General features: G+C 47.4%; 2 protein-coding genes across 8 annotated transcripts in view; one reads left to right on the top strand and one right to left on the bottom strand.

Moving 5' to 3' along the window:
• Nucleotides 1-15885, top strand: part of ulk4 (unc-51 like kinase 4) — an 83286-nt gene extending 67401 nt beyond the window's left edge. The window contains exons 35-37 of one of the 2 annotated variants that reach the window (XM_048261881.1): nt 1806-1991; nt 14406-14491; nt 14860-15470. In XM_048261881.1, coding sequence (XP_048117838.1) covers nt 1806-1991; nt 14406-14491; nt 14860-15010 — 423 coding nt within the window. In that variant the 3' untranslated portion in view covers nt 15011-15470. Of the gene's footprint in view, nt 1-1805; nt 1992-14405; nt 14492-14859; nt 15471-15719 lie in introns of those variants that run through there. The other variant, XM_048261882.1, reaches the window with a different exon arrangement.
• Nucleotides 15886-15967: 82 nt separating this feature from the next.
• The window catches only part of ctnnb1 (catenin (cadherin-associated protein), beta 1), a 31253-nt gene continuing 29675 nt past the window's right edge, over nt 15968-17545 (bottom strand). For 5 of the 6 annotated variants that reach the window (XM_048261885.1, XM_048261884.1, XM_048261886.1 and 2 more), the window contains 2 exons: nt 16949-17172; nt 15968-16797 (listed from right to left, as the gene is read on the bottom strand). In XM_048261885.1, the coding sequence (XP_048117842.1) occupies nt 16967-17172 (206 nt within the window). In that variant the 3' untranslated portion in view covers nt 15968-16797; nt 16949-16966. The remainder of the gene's footprint in view (nt 16798-16948; nt 17173-17545) is intronic. The other variant, XM_048261888.1, reaches the window with a different exon arrangement.

A 17545-nucleotide genomic window follows, 5' to 3' on the forward strand; every position in this document is an offset into this window, starting at 1 on the left:
GTTAGCTCTTGTCTGCGGTGACTCTGTGCTGGCATGCGAACAAGAGAGGGACTGGCGGCCAAAGCCCAGAGGGAGAGCCCTTTTCTAGGAGGGGGGGGGGGGGAGGGAGTGCAGGCCCCTTCAGGGGCACATTGTCTGCGCTCTAAGCATTCCACCCATTGGGAGAGGGCGGCAGGAGACACAAAGGGAGAGGAGCCCCTTGCCCACTGGCCCCTTGGGGCCTCCTGGGATTAGGGTGTTGTATAGGGGAAGGGGGCAGCAACGGATCAGCGCTGAAAGGAGGCCTGGAAATCCCAGCGCTCACACCCACCGGCTTTGGGCAGAATGGGAGATGGAGACGGAAAATCCTCGAGGGCAGCAGAGGGTCGACTCGTGTTGTCATGGTGGGGGGGGGTTGCTCCTTTGAGGGGAGAGGAGAGGCCTCTCACTGCCTCAAGATGGCTCCCTCTCCTGTGGGATGAGCCTCCCGAGAGCCTCTTGCCAGACCCTCCTGAGTCAGAGCAAGCTAGCCCATACAGCCAAGCAGTGACTAGATCAGTGGATATGAAGGCATTTGAGTTCAAAGTCCTGGCTTGCATTAAATTACCCACTATAATTTGCTTATCATCTAAACGAGGCCCAATCAGGTCCAACAGATGATGCGGTTAACCGGGCACTGCACTTCACCCTCCAACATCTGGAATCCAAATATACCTACTTGTACACATTCTGTTCATTGATTTCAATTGTGCTTTTAATACTCTCAGTCCTCTCAAGCTGTTGAGGAAACTCCAGGACATGAACATTGACATCTTACTGTGGATCCTGGATTTGTGACGGACAGGAGCCAAGTTGTCAGATTCAATCAGATCACCTCCGGCTGCCTAACCACCAACACAGGGATGCTGTCCCTGTTACTTTTCTCCCTGTCTAGATCAACGCCAAGCTCTATCAAAACACTGAAATGTCTGGATGAAAGCCCAATCATAGGACTGTCGAAAGACAGCCAAGACAGGCTGGAGGATGAGTCGGTCAACTTGTGCAGGAAAAGTAATCTGGTCCAGAATGAGAGAGATTCTTGAACTAGCCATTGAATTCAAAACATAACAATCCATCTAAGAGTGACCTGTCACTTTCAATTACTGTCTGGTGTCTGTGACATCTAAGTACACAGTTTAAAAAATCAAAATGGACAGGGCATCAAAAATCATTGGAAATTCCCCACCCAAGATACCATATACACACGGCACAACACATGCAATACACACGCAATCAGGATCAGTGATGAGCCTTTTCACCCAGCTCTCCATCTTCTCCAGCCTCCCCTCTCTGACTAGAAGGCACTAGAAGGCCAGACAGAACGCCTTAATCCGACCTTCTTTCACAAAGCCGTACGGTTCATAAATGCACAGAGGTTTAACTAATTGTATGTGGATTCATGTACTGTACTTGTTGTTGCATTCATATCCTCAGTTAGTATATGTTATGTCTTTATGTTCACAGTGGTTTTGTATGTGGTGTATTGTTACAGCCATTCAATCTCTGCTGAGTTCCTTCAATCAATGACGGCACAAGCCAAAAAACAATAGTTTATTTCCAATACTGCACACAGTAGCTGCTTTGCTTGAAACTTAGTTTCACCAGTTCCATCGCCTGTAGGCAAATGCACAGTAAACACAATGAATCCAAGTCATGGCTCAAGTCTCCAGATGATAAGAAACTGGGCTGGTGTTAACTGAGACCCCCAGGGGAAGCAGCTCCAGGTTGAGTGAGTGAGTAGGTGGAGAGAGAAGAGCGCTGACGTGTAGGTGGGTTTCTGTCCCCAGCTGGCAAGCGCGGATCCCGAGGTGTACGAGGAGGCCAGCCAGTGTGTGTCCCTGCTGGCGCAGCTGTACGGCGGACAGCGGCCGGACTGCCTCCTCCCCGAGGAGCTGCTGAGCCTGGAGCAGGCGCTGCACGCGCACCCCCAGCCACGCGAGCAGAAGCTCCTGCTACGGGTTATCAAGCGCCTGGTGAGAACTCCACACGGTCATGTCTACACACACACACACACACAGCACACACACACACACACACACACACACACACACACACACACACACACACACACATACACACACACACACACACACACACACACACACACAGCACACACACACACACACACACACATAGCACACACATAGCACATACACACACACACACACACACACATACACACAGCACACAGGCAGGATGCCGTCTGGTTAGATTATGACAAAAAGTGCAGTTTGTCTATTGCATACACAGAAGCAAATTCTTAATTTGTCCTTGAGACAGCTGGTGGCCTGTTCATGGTTAAAGACATTGATTTGAAATTGCAATTAGTAGCATCTCACCAAAGCACAGCAGCATGCCATGCCTCTGGAGGTCAAGGGGGAGATCTCCCGAGGCTACCGGACTGGACTGGACTGGATGTTGCAGTTGAAATCATTGTAGGATGAGAATGCGATGGTGAAAAAAGTCACGACTATCATACAGCATCCTCTCAACACAGCTGCTAAGTTAAATGTATTAATTTAGATTGGGCATACAGATGATATTTTGGAATGTGGAGAACCTGCAAGACTTTGTTTTTCGCAAAAGAGAATATTTCATCAGGAGAATTAATAATAATACAAGAAATCTTTGCATGTGACAAGCAGTCTTAGTGTGAGTGGAAGGTCAGAGCACAGGCTTGTTGTGATGCGCTGTGTGGCCTGACATGAGGGCACTCCTCCACATGCATCTGCATCCCTATGGAAGCACATTACACACAGACTCACACTAGAGAACTCAACAGCACACACTGGACTGGAGGCTGCAAGGCTTTCACTGCAACTCATCAGATGTTTAGTAAGAGCCAGACACAAACAGACATACAGACACACGTACGAAAACAGATCATTATTGGCCAATGTAATGTAAGTTTAATTTTTCCTTGGTAGGAACTATTGGATTGTATGGGCTTAGCACTAACAATAACACCTGACTCCTTGCCTGGAGCTAGGGTTGCAAGTAACACAGCATACGCTCCTGCATATTTAATGCAATGCAAGGGCTAACAGCAATGAAGTATTCTCCCTTATACCCTTCTTAATAGCAGAATTGACAGCACCATAGCATCACAGCCATTGACTACTCACACTGCTCAAAATATTTGTACAATTCTTGTCTCCTGGTACCTCGTGGTAACTACACAGAAACACTCCTACCTAGCGAGCATTATGATATGGCTGCAGCTGAGTTTCAGCTATGAACTCCACCTTCACATGTATTTTGCTTTCATGAAATACTTTACTAAAGGGGTTTCATGAAGTATGATGCAGTGACTGACTTGAGAGAAAGTTTGATTTTTTAAAAAGGTCTCATTTGGTGTCAAGTTTATTTTAAACATCAGCCGTCATGTTTGGACAGGCAAGCGCACACAGTGACTGCTTTGAGTGGCTACAGTAGAGGTGTGTGTGTGTGTGTGCCTGGTCCGGTCCGTGGCATATTTTCAGAGGAATGTATTTTCCAGACTCTGGCTTGCAGTGCTGTTTGTATTTCCAAAATAGACAGAGCGTCAGCCCCCTCGTTCCACCACTGTGTTGTCAGATGACATAGGTGCGAGTGAGCGAGCTCGCTGTCTCTCCAATATGAGATAGCCAGAGGGTGTGAGAGAGCAGAGTGTGCAGCGGAGGGAGTGATTCAGGGACGAGAGGGCAAGGCCTGCTGCAGGCTGGCTTCTCCTCCTCTCCATCTCTTTCTTTCTTTCTGTCTCTCTGACTCTCCCTCCTGCCTCGTATCGAGCTCCCTCCGCAGTCTCCGTCTCCATTTTTCAAACTTTCTCGCTTTGTTAACCGAAGGTGTCCTTCGTAAGCCAACCACAGCTTCTCAAGGACAAACCGTATTGACCAAAAGCATTGAGCAGAGGCTGCTGGCATACAGGACTTGGTCTTCTATTGAGAGAGAATGTGGGCAGTGGGCTCCGCTATGTGTCCACTCTACCTCCGTGAATGACAGGGCGGGCGAGGGGGGGGGGGTGTAACTGCAGCGCTGGGGAAGATGGCTCCTCTAATTCCCTGTGCTGGAACCGGTGAGTCATGGTGGAGTTATGTCTCCATCAGAGGGCATGTTTAGAGAGGGGCTGTGGACCTCAGGCAAATAGAAAGGGTCCTGGGCATCAGTACACCTACATGTCTCACCTAAACTATTTTTTTTTTTTTTTTGCCAGAATAAATTTGATGTGCCATGTGTTTTGTTTTCAGAGGCATTGGTCCGTGTAGAGAAATAATTTTTGTTGTGTTCACCGAAGTATTCTCTGTAATTGTGTGCTTGTGATGATTGGCAGCAGACTGATCTTGTTACATGCGCAGCGGGAGGAGCAGGCAGCACGAGCATGTCTCACTCAGGGCTGGAGCTGGGAAATCCTGCCTTGGGCTGGGGGCCATCCCTGCATCAGCCCACTCATGCTGGGGCTTGGAGCTCCATCTCATTCACAGTATACATAACCAATAACCTTCCATCTTATCTGTGCTGGGACAGTACACACCTGCTATACGTTCATAAATGTTCAAGTTCAATGTATTGATAATTTAGAGAAAATTATAGAACGTTTTTTTCCAGGAAAATATACACTTGTGTTCCAAGCCAATGCTTAAATATCCACGTATTCTTGGAGTGTTTTAAGTGCGTTGCTGTTGCGCTGAGCCCATGGTGCTGGACGCTCTTGCAGTATTGGTAAGCATAGGCCGGACGAAGGCTCTTGCAGTATTGGTAAGCCCAGGCCGGACGAAGGCTCTCGCACCTGTGTGGACGTTAATATTTGAAAAGAAGCCCAGGGCTAATTCCTCATCAGTCAGGTTCCAGCACCAGTGTTCTCCTCTCACTCAATCAAAGCTTATTAACAATTTACTGGCTAAAGGCCTACTGACGGCCTCTAGAGAGAATACAGTCAAGGAGTTCTCTTTCAATCTCTTACCTATGCCCCCCGCAACACACACACACACACACACACACACACACCACCACCACCCACCCCACCCCACCCCCAAAAATACACACTTGCACACACATACACAAACAAACTCAACACACACAAACACCTTGTTTTCTATCTCTCCCTCTCTCAGTAGCAGCATGAAGGAGACTTGTACAAAATGGAATATCACTTTCTCTGCTTGGGCACAGAGGAGCTGTTGAGTTGGTTTTGTGCAGGTTGGAGAGAGATGGTGGTGAAGGTGGCTGGAAATGAAATATCTTCCCTTTAGGCTCCTCAGAGCTGAGAGTATGAAGAATAAAATAAGGTAGTCCAGCCGAGACTCTGGGTTATTTGTAGCCATAGGATTAGTTTTCTTAACACTGAAAAATGGAACCTGTCACTAAAAAACATTTTGTCAAAACAAGGTCAACTAACCTGGCATAGTTTTGTGTAAAGGGATCTTGGTGTCCCTGAAAAATAAGTAGTATTGCAGTGTAGAGCCGGGGCATGTATTAGCAGTGTGTGTAGACACAGTATGCAGGCAGCATTGTATCAAACATAAGATGTGAAAACCTCAGGAGCCAGAGGAGCCTAAGAGCCTTTTATAATTCTGTGACTCTGACCCTGATCTGTGATATTTCATAAAAGAGGCTGATGAACAGAGCACAGTGGTTACACACTCTGCATTTCTGCTGCTTGCTAATATTCACCCACATCATTTAACATGACTGATGATGGGTTAAACCTCAGTGAGAGGGTTCATATGAAATGTTGGGTGGATGTGTGTGTTTCTCAAGCCCCTAGTTTCCCTCCATGCGGCTGCAAAGGCGTAAAGTAGTGTTGAGTCACTCGGCCAGTTGCACACAGCCCTGTGTATTCATCTTGTGTTGACCAGCGGCTGGTCAGTCTGGCTGCCGGAGCTGCAGAGCGAGTGAGAGCGGAGGGGGTGGAGGAGCGCAATCAAAAAGTGATTTCTGCGGTAAGAGAGCGGAGATTGACGGATATTGGCCTATTGATTCTGCCGGGGTGAAGTGGATAGAGATGTGGGCCGTCGCCTCATTGTTCGGCCTGTGAATTCCGGAGGGGGCAGCTGGTAAACACCACCCATCCAAGCGCTCCGAGCCGCGTGTGTAATCAGCACCTCGGCCTCCATGGCCATTTCCTGATCTGACCCTCACTGGAGAAATTCATTAGTGGGGGTGGAGGAGAGTGCACACAAAGTTCAAGAGGAAGAGGCCTCTCGGGGATTAACATTGTGTGTGTGGGAGAGAGAGAGGGAATCTGCGTGCATTAATGTGTGGGTGTGTGTACATGTGGTGTTTGTGGGTGTCTGCGTGTGTAAATGTGTGTGTGTGTGTGTATGTGGGTGTTTGTGGGTGTGCGTTAATGTATGTGGGTGTGCGTTAATGTGTGTGTGTGTGTGTGTATGTGGGTGTGCGTGTCAGACCCCCACACACTGCTATTGATTCATGGCATGCTGTCCTACTCCTAATTAGCACAAAGTCACTTCTAGGCTGGTGTTAATGGGAGGAGGTGACCCATCTGTATTCATCGGCTCCTGGCAGCCACATCACGCCCCACTTCCACTGCCTGGTTGCAGCAAGATGAACGGCCAAATCATCTACTGTATACTGCACGCCATGTCCATCAGCCAGTGGCCAGTCTCGCACAAAACACCCATGTAGCAACTACAGTAGGTTCAGTTTCACACATAAACACATAGGCACAAACTCACACTAAATGGAGCTATAGATCACATAGGCAGTATCATTTGCTGATTCAACATGTGAGAATAAAGTAGGGGTATGGATCCTTTTTATGTAATCAGTGGCTGGGCATCACAGTGATCATATGATAACCTTCTTCACTGCTTGGCAGCCTGGTTGTACCCTTAAGGGCCTCTTCCTCTTCAACTCTAAGCTGGCTTACTTTGTGGCTTACTGATGATGGTGGTCTGGTGGAGGCTGGTGTTTGCCGTATTGATGAGGAGCAAAAGGCAGCCTTGACATTCTGCTGTCCTTCTCACAGACACCCACCAATATTCTATAAGTTGCCAGGGCAGTTGAGGCACAGCAAATGTGATTTGAGAAGTATAAAATCTCCTTGTGGAGACCTTATAGATTGTGCCGTGTGCTGATTTGAGTGGAAATGTGGTGCATATTTAAAGCCACATCCATTTGCACAGCGCTTCCCTTCATCCTGTTCTGGCTGCCTTTCACACGCTAAAGTGTTGAATTTCAAACCCCTGGAAAAGCGTCCATATGTAAATGGCCAGGGTGCCACTGTTCCCGCCTCTCTGAACTTCCACCATCGGCTCTCCCCCCGCTGACTGGTGTGTACCAGAGGAGACCAGAGCGGCAGAGAGAGCGGCCGCTCCCCGGACACAGGCCAGTGGCAGCATGTGCTGCGCTTATGAATAATGGAGGGCAGGGGAAGGCCAGACTGTTGGCAGATACACAGGCACGCGGCACTAGCTCCTCTCCTGGGAGGCTCACTGCTGGCCTCATTAACTGGGTATTGGCCAAGCCCATAGACGCCACCGCAGTCTCTCGAGCACCCCACACCACCCCATCCCAGCCCGCCAACCCCCCTGCTAACCTGATCCCAGAGCCCCAGGGGAAGGGCCCCAGAGCCGGGAGTGGAGGGATTAGGGGGCCTGAGCCGCTGCAGCGGCAGCGTTTTATGCAGAGCTGTCCCCGAGCCCACAGCTGCTCGCCCGCCACAGACGTCTTCAGGCAGCGCTGAGTCACCGGAGCGCTCACCTCTTCATTAGGCTCCAGCTAGGCCAGGACGTGACGAATGCAACCTCATCCTAACACACACACACACACACGCACTCCCACAACCTCATCCTAACACACACACACACACACACACACACACTCCCACAACCTCATCCCAACACACACACACACACACTCCCACAACCTCATCCCAACACACACACACACACACACTCCCAGCAGCAGTCCTCGCGTGTTAAACATCGACTCACCCATTCCAGTTCTCACGCACAGAAACAGCCCACCCTCGCACAACCAACAGACAGAGCACTGTTTGATTCAGTAGTTAAAGGCATATGAACTGAACTGCGTCCTCTCATGTGCCAGGTCAAATTGTGCATGAACCAGCAGGATTTTCATGGTGCAAATCTGTTCTTTTTCAGAACTTCAGAAACCATGAAATCCATTGACTTTTTTTTCTACTTCTGAAAGACCAGGCTTTCAATGAGACATTGTCTCCGAAACCTAAACACACATTCTGATGTCATCAATCTAAAAAGTACATGCAATCTTAATTTATAATTTATAATAAACTTGTGGCTTCTCCACGGTAACAGGGTGCCAGGCTGCCCGACTGAAAGCATTCATTCAGTACAGGCCGTCAACAGCTGTGCACGAGGCGGACTGCAGCTCAACTCTAATCACTCGCCATGCCCCTGTCCGCCACTCCTCATGTTCCTTTCATGAGGCATTTGGATGGACAGTTGGCCTGCACTCTGCAAATCAGCTGCGTTGTTATGCAAATCATGCAAATCAATTTCTATTTCATGCGCTTTTATTGGGAGCAGTGCGGGGCTCTTCAGCAGAGCAGGGCAGCCGGAGAGAGCACCCTGACAAAGGCTTTCAATTAGGCCCATGGAAAACACTGCACACTTGTCTCTTCTCCAAGCCTACACTGTCAACAAAGGCCTTTTAATTAGTATTCATTAATTGCAGCCCCCCACCCTGTACAATTCGTGCGTGCATGTTCTTTATCAGCCCATCAAAGACAGAGCTAATTGCCTCATAATATCTGAAATAGATATGGCACATGTAACGCCACGTTGAAACGGAGAGGTTCAAAGAGAGGAAGACTGAGCGCTGCACTTCAAGTCCAGGCCTGACCAGTTCACTGGCCCATGTATTGTGAGCGTGAGAGCTGGATTTGGACACGTGTTGCACGCTCCACCAACCAGCGAGCTCAGGAGTGGTGCGAGTGTCAGCACAGGCATGGGTAGCCAGGGTTCAGTGATCCAGAGATTGGCAGCACAGTAGAGTATTGAGAACGCTGGAATTGTTTTATTCCCTCACATCAGTTATTCATGTTTTAGCAAACTCATGCTCATGTGATATCTCTGGTTTTAGTTAGGTGTGCAGTCAGGTTGATTTGCACAGGTTGTGAAATGCGGGTGGTTGTGATGGTGTTTAGTAAGGTGAAAAACGGATCTCTACAAATAATTCACATGTGCCTTCAAGCGCTTACACTGACTTGAGTGTGTTTCCCTGTTCCTCTGCTCTAAGCGATGCTGGGTAACGTCACTTCTGTTGACTTTCAAACAAAACAGAGAGCTAGCTCGCTACTTCCTCCCCCTCCCTCCCGTGCTGCTCCTGTGCAATTGAAACTCCTAAACGCGCATCTCGTCTGTGATTTGCTGGAACAGTTTGTTATGTTTTTATAGGCTAGGTTTGCCCAGGTTGTTTTTGTTGCCGTTTTTGCAGCCTGGGCTGTCCACAGAGATTACGTTTTTTTACAGTGTATTCAGGACACAGACAGCTAGCGGTTGGTTAGGTGATGTTTGCATTAAGTGACATAAAATATTTTTGCCTAAAAAACGTGTGGCATCGCTTAGAGCACCTTTAAACAAGAAATTCCAAAAATACTGCAGTCAATTGAAAGCAAGCAAGGCTGACTTTGTGTCTGACATCAGTGCAAGACACCTAATTAGCGTTTTCCTGTGGTTTCTGCTCTTCTGCTCTGCTCTAATATTAATTGGTGGAAATACAAAACAGCTCATTTTGGTGATGTACACCTTAAGAGCGGCTAGACTCGATCCCATGAACCCAGCACGTTGCCCCCCATTACCCTGCAGTTACACATGGTGGCCTCTGCGCAGTGTTTTTTTTTGCCGATGTTTACATTGCCTGTTTCAAATGAGATGCCCAGTGCATAGACTTTGGCTGTGGGTCATCCAGTTCGCCCGTCCAGGTTGCAGACCCTGTAAAAACACGGCCTGGAGCGTTAGTGGCTCTGCGAATCGCTGCTCTTTTGAGTTCAGCTCTGGGGCACGGGTGGAGATTAGCAGAGCAGGAGTGTTGGAGCTCGTCCAATCCAGCTGCATTCTCCAGCGGCACGGCTGGAGATTGACCAGTTCACGCTCAGATCCTCTCATCTCTGGCCCCTCCTCACTTCAGATTGGGTCGTGCACTCACTAGTGCAAAGGCCTATTTAATGAAAGAAAAGGCAAAGAAGGTCTCCCAGGACTTCCATCGGGGACTGGTAGACTATACTAAAATCCTAACAGGCATGTTAGTTCAGTGCGTAATTACAAAGGTTGGGTTTGCTTCAGTATGTCTGCCTTTGATGTGAATAAAAATAGGGTTTGCATATTAAGTGCTTTCTTTCATGATGTGTTTCATGTCAGGGAGAGTATGGCGTTGAGTTGTATATTCAGCCTTCGGACTAAGTGTTTCGCATCCTATTTTCACTCACACTATTGGGCTGGTTTCTGCGGGCTGGCAAAGGGCTAGCCTTAAACGTTCCACATACTCGACGCACCCGGTAGCGCGACAATGTGACGTCACAGAAGCGCCGTAACCATTTATACTCGCGCGTCGTGGTCACGACACTAGTTGCAATATTCTCCTGAACAGAGGTGTCGCTGTTGTGAAAAGATTAACGCTAACTACGTTACACAGCAGAAGAAGCTGCATTTAGAAACACTAGTAGCAGAGAATGTAAACGGGCTCTGCTATTATCTAGCCTCTGTGATGGTACTTCAGACTTTGGTTGCTACTATTCACAACTACCACCATCATTATCATCTAGTTTCCAAGGTGTGCGCACAGGTAGATAGATAGATGGATATAGATGGATACTTTAGTCATCCCGAGGGAAATTTTAATAATTTAAACAGTTTAGTTAGCTGGCTAGCTAGCTAGCAGCTGGCTGAGTTTGTGTAATTTCCTGAAGTGGAAAGAGATTTTGTTCAGGCCTTAATAGATATCCTTTGTTTGAAAATAAATCGTTTGTATTCTTTCTTCTTAATTCTATGTGTTGCAACTCTCGCTGGTAACTTTGTTAACTTATCCAACTATTAAAAATTCACGACTGTAACAAAACACTGCAACTCTCGCTTGCCCTCAAACTACTCCATCTTCCTGTTTCCGCTTTGTCGCGCTCGTCTGAAAAAAAATGAGTGGTGCGCTACCTCGCGCTACCTGGCTAAAGCCTAAAGTATGGTCCCGCGTCTGCATCCCGCGCACGCGGCACTGGTGAGCGTGTGACGAGAATTGCGTCATTTTTACAGCATGCGTCGCGTCTTTGAGTCGACCGAAATTTAAGACCGCGCGTCAAAGTGACGCGTAGACTGCGCATGTGTGAAACGGAACTGCTGTAAACACTCCCCTCCAGTAGGTGGACCACATAGAAGAACAACACTTAAACGTAGAAACAAACCTAGACAGAAGAAGACTTGTTTGGTTACCATAACGACGATGGAACAGAGCGCCTGTCCTCAGCTTGCCTGGCTTTGAGTTACGTGAGACACCACGACATGGAGTCAACTTCGACCGATGTAAAGCCACAATCCACAGATACATTCTTTAACATTATATTTAACGGTCACTTTACCATCTTTGGTGTAGAACCCAAAGTATTTCAAGACACCACATTTTAGATGAGTTGGGGACGTAATTATCTGTCTGCTGGCCGTTCTGTGCGTTACCTTTAATTGTCGAAACAGGGTGGCTGCATGGGCTCATTGTGGCTACTGGCTATTATATTGGCTTGATTTGGTCATGAGCCCTGGATCATATAGCACTGAATGAGATGGTAAACAATAAAATAAAACTAATCATAGACAGTGACAGCCTTTACTCCATGCATGGAGAGCTGACATGACTTCGGATTAAATGCATCTTTTAAAAATGAGCGTATGCTGAAATCAAATCGCGAAACCCAGAGCCATAAAGGTATCTATCTACAACGCTCAGGCGAAACCCATGTAACACTTGCTGATCGAGATGCATTCTCGCCTGTTCCTTATATAATGCGTTATCAATAGTGATTATAATAATAAAGGGAATGTAGCCTACCTCTCCCAGGTGCAATCATTATCACCTAGCCTACTCCTGAACAATGCTGAACTCAATTTCGAAACTCGCCTGTCAACACCGGATAATGTTATCATAATAATAATTGAAGGAATAACCTAGGCTACCGCTCGCTCTAAATACACCCATTATCACAGTGAGACATACATTATGAACACAAATAGTTACTTCAAAACTTTTATTTACACGTCATATTTACAGGTTTTTGGTTCATACTTTTTGGTATGAGGCAGGTGTGAAGACTCAATACAAATTTAATTGAGGACATCTGTACGCACAACTCTTTCTTACCATGACACTGCTGCATGTGTTCAGAAAAATGTCTTTACTTTGTATCACACCAATATTGCTGCCCTCGCAGCACCGAGTCACTTAGCTACAGGCTAAGTAGCCTAATAAGCAAGTAGGCTAAGTTAGTCTCTCAGCTATACCAACAGGTGTGCTGTGTGTGTTCTGGTGGATGATAAATGGAGCGATGCGATGGGCCAGCTTATCAAACTTCCCAGCAGACAGGCGAACGTACTCGTGGTGCTTTTTCCTTCATCAGCTCTTCCTTCGTTTAGTGCTCGCACATCCCAAGTTCTTCTTTTCTTCAGGCGTTTCAGGCTTCTTTGGTGGTTGTGTCCTACTTTCAGGCTCGACGTACCGCCCCCAGTTGGTGGGGCAGAGTATCACAGTTAATCCGTAGTGTGCAGGCGCTAACCTTAACAATTTAACGCGCATTCAGGACAGCAGAAATTGGAGTATGCTTCACGTCCACGGCAAAAATGACGCACGTCTTGGACACGCGCAAATGTGACGCAGGACCATGCCAGAGCCTTAAAATCCTGGCGCGCCAGCAAGATCTACGTCATTTTGACGTCACGGTGTCGCGCTACCGGTCGGGTGCGTCGAGTATGTAGAAGCCCTTAGCTGTGGCAACAGTGCTCCAAATCAGCTTAACCTAGATACACATCTCTTTTCAGAATGCTATATCTGACAGAAAGGTACCTCTCTGTGTGTGAGACACACACACACACACACACACACACACACACACACACACACACACACACACAGAGGCACAGATGGCATTACAGACCATGTTAAACAAGTTTTCTAAGAGGATGCTGGTTCAGTGATACATGCAGCAGGTTGTAGCAATGCTTAGTTAGTTGATGCTATCCCTCTGCCTCACACATTGGATGAGGAGTAGAGTTAGTATAGAGGGGTGTATAGAGCAGTCCAGAGGCCTTGCAGGTGTGTGAGGGGACACAAGCAGACCTCAGTGCTCTGTGGGGTCCTCGCGTGGAGACTTCACGTCCGGTCCACGCGGCAGTGCTCTATGGGGACTTCACGTCCGGTCCTCGCGGCAGAGATGCGAGTGCAGTGAGACAGCACTTGGGATGAGTGCTGCTGTGGGCAGCACAAGTGCCTTCCTAGGTACGTAACCCTGTTGCCTGGCAACGGGCACTTTGTGTGCGGCTTTGTGCGGCGCGCTGGCTGGAGCGTTGTCACGGGAGATTACAGCGGGGATGCGCTTGCGAGAGACGGAAGCAACACGACAGCACGAGGTGTCTCTTCAACTTCTTATCAGCTGCCAGGTTGGGAGAGGAGGAGGTTAGGAGGGGATTTTCAGAGGAGGAAGTCTGAGCCTGGCTCGCTCTTATTTTCCCCAGATAGACAAAAAGGGACTTGTTTTGTTAAGAAGCTTTGTCGTGGTGTGTTTTGTATTTCAGTCTTACCTTGGTATTGGAGATGGATGGCAGGTCCTGGAAGAGTATTTTAGTTGTTTTGAGTGATGAGCACGAACTCTTATACATTATGCAATAAGACTGCTCTCTAAACCTTGTTGTGGAATCTAAGCTAAAAGACTATTGAGGGTGTGCTTGAATCCTATGATCCTAAAATCAAATGAACTGACATTTTCCATTGATTGATACAACTTTTACAGTTACCCAGCCCTTGTCTAACACCCTCATTGAGATTTGAGATTTGCTTTCTCACTAATGTACACATTTAGTGAACACAAGGAACGGGGCTCCTGAGTTAAGTCAACCAGCTGCTGCAGACAGTGAGTTATTCCTCGTCATAGTGCCACTGGCTTCATACGCCATTCAGATGGCTAGAGAGAACATCAGCGCTCAGGGTTACACTCTGTTCTCTGTGGTTTTGGGGTCATTGTCACTGAGGTAGAAAAGTGTCAGCACTATGACATCATGGCAGGAAATGAAACAAGAGCTGTCTGTTCCAGAGCCTTTGGGCCCTTTTAAAGCATTGTGGTGTGATGGATGATGGTGTGGTTGTTTAGTTCTGTGTATGCGGCAGGTAATTGAGACTATTATTGTGTGTGTGTGTGTGTGTTTGTGTAGATGATGGCCTCAGATGGTTCCTGCTGGTCATCAGTTGAAGGTCAGAGCCTCATCCTCCTGCTCCAGAGACTCTCCCATCATTCCAGGTGAGACCCCCCTCCCCCCACCCAAACAACGCTCCAGCCCCCTCCCTCCTCCCACCCATCTGGGTCTCAGGGTCTCAGGCTCTTAGTGTGGCCCTCCACTTTGATCCATTCAGGCAGGGGAGGCCCAGGCAGAGCTCTCGTAATGAAAGATTCCTTGAGCTGTGGGCTCCTCCAAAAAAGAAAGAACGAGGGGGAAAAAACGAATTGATACTGGCCCATTGTTGGGCCACCGTGGCCCCTGCCCCCATCTCCCTTTCTCATTCTAAGAACGAGAGCACATCCCTTTGAAGTCAGCCAGCCAGGCCTGCCAGGGGAAAAAAAGAAACCTCAACAATATTGTTTTTTCTCTCTCTCTCTCTCCCCCAAAGTCTGGGTGAGATTCCTCTCAGAACAATGCTCTGTGGCTCTCAGCCCCACCCCACCCCAGCTACTCAGCCACTCAGCCACAGAGCTTGTGCTTTCATGTTCAGGAGCAGGTCGAGGGGAACACGGGGAGAGGCTGCCAGTAAAACACGATGAGTGCACAGCTGAACTTCTCAGTGGAACCATTCCCCATCAACTGATTCCAATTGGACACTCAATTCTTCAGACAGAAGAAATCACATGCAAATGTCCCATGTAAATTTGTTCAAATACAAATCAGACAAGCCTTTTTTTTTTTTTAACATGCCAAACATGTCGTGGTGATTTTCTTCAACAGCAAGCCTTTTATTTGGACAGGTGCTCAAGGTCATGTTGGATTTAACTTGTTGATGGTACACACTGCTACTCTAAAACCAGTAATCTATAGACAAGCAGTGTTATTGAACTGACTTTTCCCTCGTCACTATGTAAACTAGACACGAGGCGTTCGAGTTCTCAGATTATTCCCCTAGAACCCAACGATTGTCCACAGGGTTTTTTTTATCTGCAAAATGACCATTACTCATGTGAGAACAGCACTGTAAAACTGGAATAAATACAAAAAGGTATACTTGAACACTCATGGTGTGGCCAGTCTAATTCAACAACTCCAGTGGGAAGTGCGGTAGCCGGCACCCGGCCTGAAATGACCAATCAGACCCTTTCAAGAGCAGTCATCCATCAAGATGAAGCTTGCTGTCCAAACTTAAAAAAGAGCTTAATATTCAGACTTGCACCATGAAAAGCAGGTCAAAAGCTCTAATTAGTCATCCGCCTGACAGGCCTGACAGGACGCTTCCTCTGACCTGTGCCCTCTCTCCCCCAGGGCCCAGGCAGATGCTGCAGTGGGAGCTCTCGCCACGGACATCTTACGGGGGATCGGCCACTCTGCCCCAATGGAGCTGTGAGGCAAACACTGCACTCTATTTATGCTCAATGTGGACTATGGATTTATTTTTATACTGCACATATTAAAGACACACTGTTTTCCACTCCAATTGTCCTGAATGTATTTCAACAGACATGCCAACAAATAAGCATTAAAGCTAAGTAACACTAAGACCAGGCAGAAGGGAAATTTAAGTCCATTTTATTGTTTAGCCATGTGATATCCATGTCTTCAATAAGCACAGCAGGCTACAATAATTAGGGGTTCTTTTCAAAACCTTCTAGAGCTACCATCAAAAAAAAAAGAAAAAAGTGACCCCACCCATTGCACACCCTTTGGAACATTTCAGTGACACTGGAAATGGTGAGATCATTTAAAGCAAGGGGGAAAAAAATCCAGATTTGGACCTTTGCCAATTCTTTTTTATACAAAAGCTACACAATGTTTACACTTGTTCAGAGTACAATTCAAATGATTATTAGTGTTTCCTACACCATAAACTTGATAAAGTCTTTAACTGATGGAGCATCACCACTAGAACTTAACACTATGATAGACTTGATAAAGGAATAGAAATTACTGCAAAAAATAAACAAAAACAAAACAAAAAAGGAAACCTAAAGAAACAGAAGACCAATATCATAAAGCAAGCTACATAAGTACCATTACAGACAGAGAAATCATTACAAAAAATAAAATGTCATAAAAAATACAGGCAAGGCTAGGGTTGAAAATTCCATCTCTTAGGATCCACTTCTTGGGCTTCCTTCGTTCGTCAAACATCCACCCCACAGACTCCTCTTCCGCTCAAATCTCCGACCCACGAGGACCAGAACAAAAGTTCTTTTGTTTGTTTCTTTTGTTTTATCCCCCCACCCCACTTGTTCCCATAGGAAACTCAGCTTGAATGAGTGTGTCAGGCACTTTCTGAGATACTAGCCCCCTCCTCTTGAGACCGCCCAGCAACTCTACAGGCCAAATCACAATGCAGGTTCATTCAGATCAGACGATACAGCTGTGAAGACAGGAAAGGATCGTGTTACTCCTGCGACAAGCACACCTGCACCACACACTCAAGCCACACATCATTAGTGGTGTGAGCAGCATGCCACAAAGCAGCTCTTCCCCACACAGAAGCCAGGCAGTGGGTGAGGGGGGCTCCTTACCTAAAAAGTACTTGGTATTTACAGGTCGGTATCAAACCAGGCCAGCTGATTGCTGTCGCCTGGTGGCAGGCCGTCGATCAAGTCGTGAGCGTGGCTGAGGTCAGGCAAGCCTTCCACGGGGTAGTCGGGGCCAGGGTGGTGGCCTCCCATGTCGTGCTCCATCATGGGGTCCATGGGCATGCCGTCCTGGTAGGTGCCCGAGTGGTAGGAGCGGTAGCTGGGGTCTGGGGTGGGGAGTGGCGGGTGGGTGGTCAAGAGGGAGGATAAGCACACGCTATGGTTAGAAGCCAAACAAAACAAACCAAACCACTAAGCACTACACAACCACCAATCCACTCCAGTCAGGTGAGAGGGCTCCGGTGAAAAACCCAAAAAGAACAATGTCTGTCTACTGTATTTTTACAAGACCCACTGGAAGGGAATCCATGACTGACTCAATATTTAGGCTGATTATTTATGAAATTCAACTTGCTCATCTGCCACTTGCTACTTGTGTATTGTCATACAGTGTTGCAATTAAAAGCCAGCACAGGCAGCAAATGAGGGCCATCTCATCTTAATCTGTGCTCGAGGGTCTTAAGGAAACTGAGGACAATG

The sequence above is a fragment of the Alosa alosa genome, chromosome 13 (genome assembly GCF_017589495.1).
Source record: "Alosa alosa isolate M-15738 ecotype Scorff River chromosome 13, AALO_Geno_1.1, whole genome shotgun sequence".
NCBI classification, from domain to species: Eukaryota; Metazoa; Chordata; class Actinopteri; order Clupeiformes; family Clupeidae; genus Alosa; species Alosa alosa.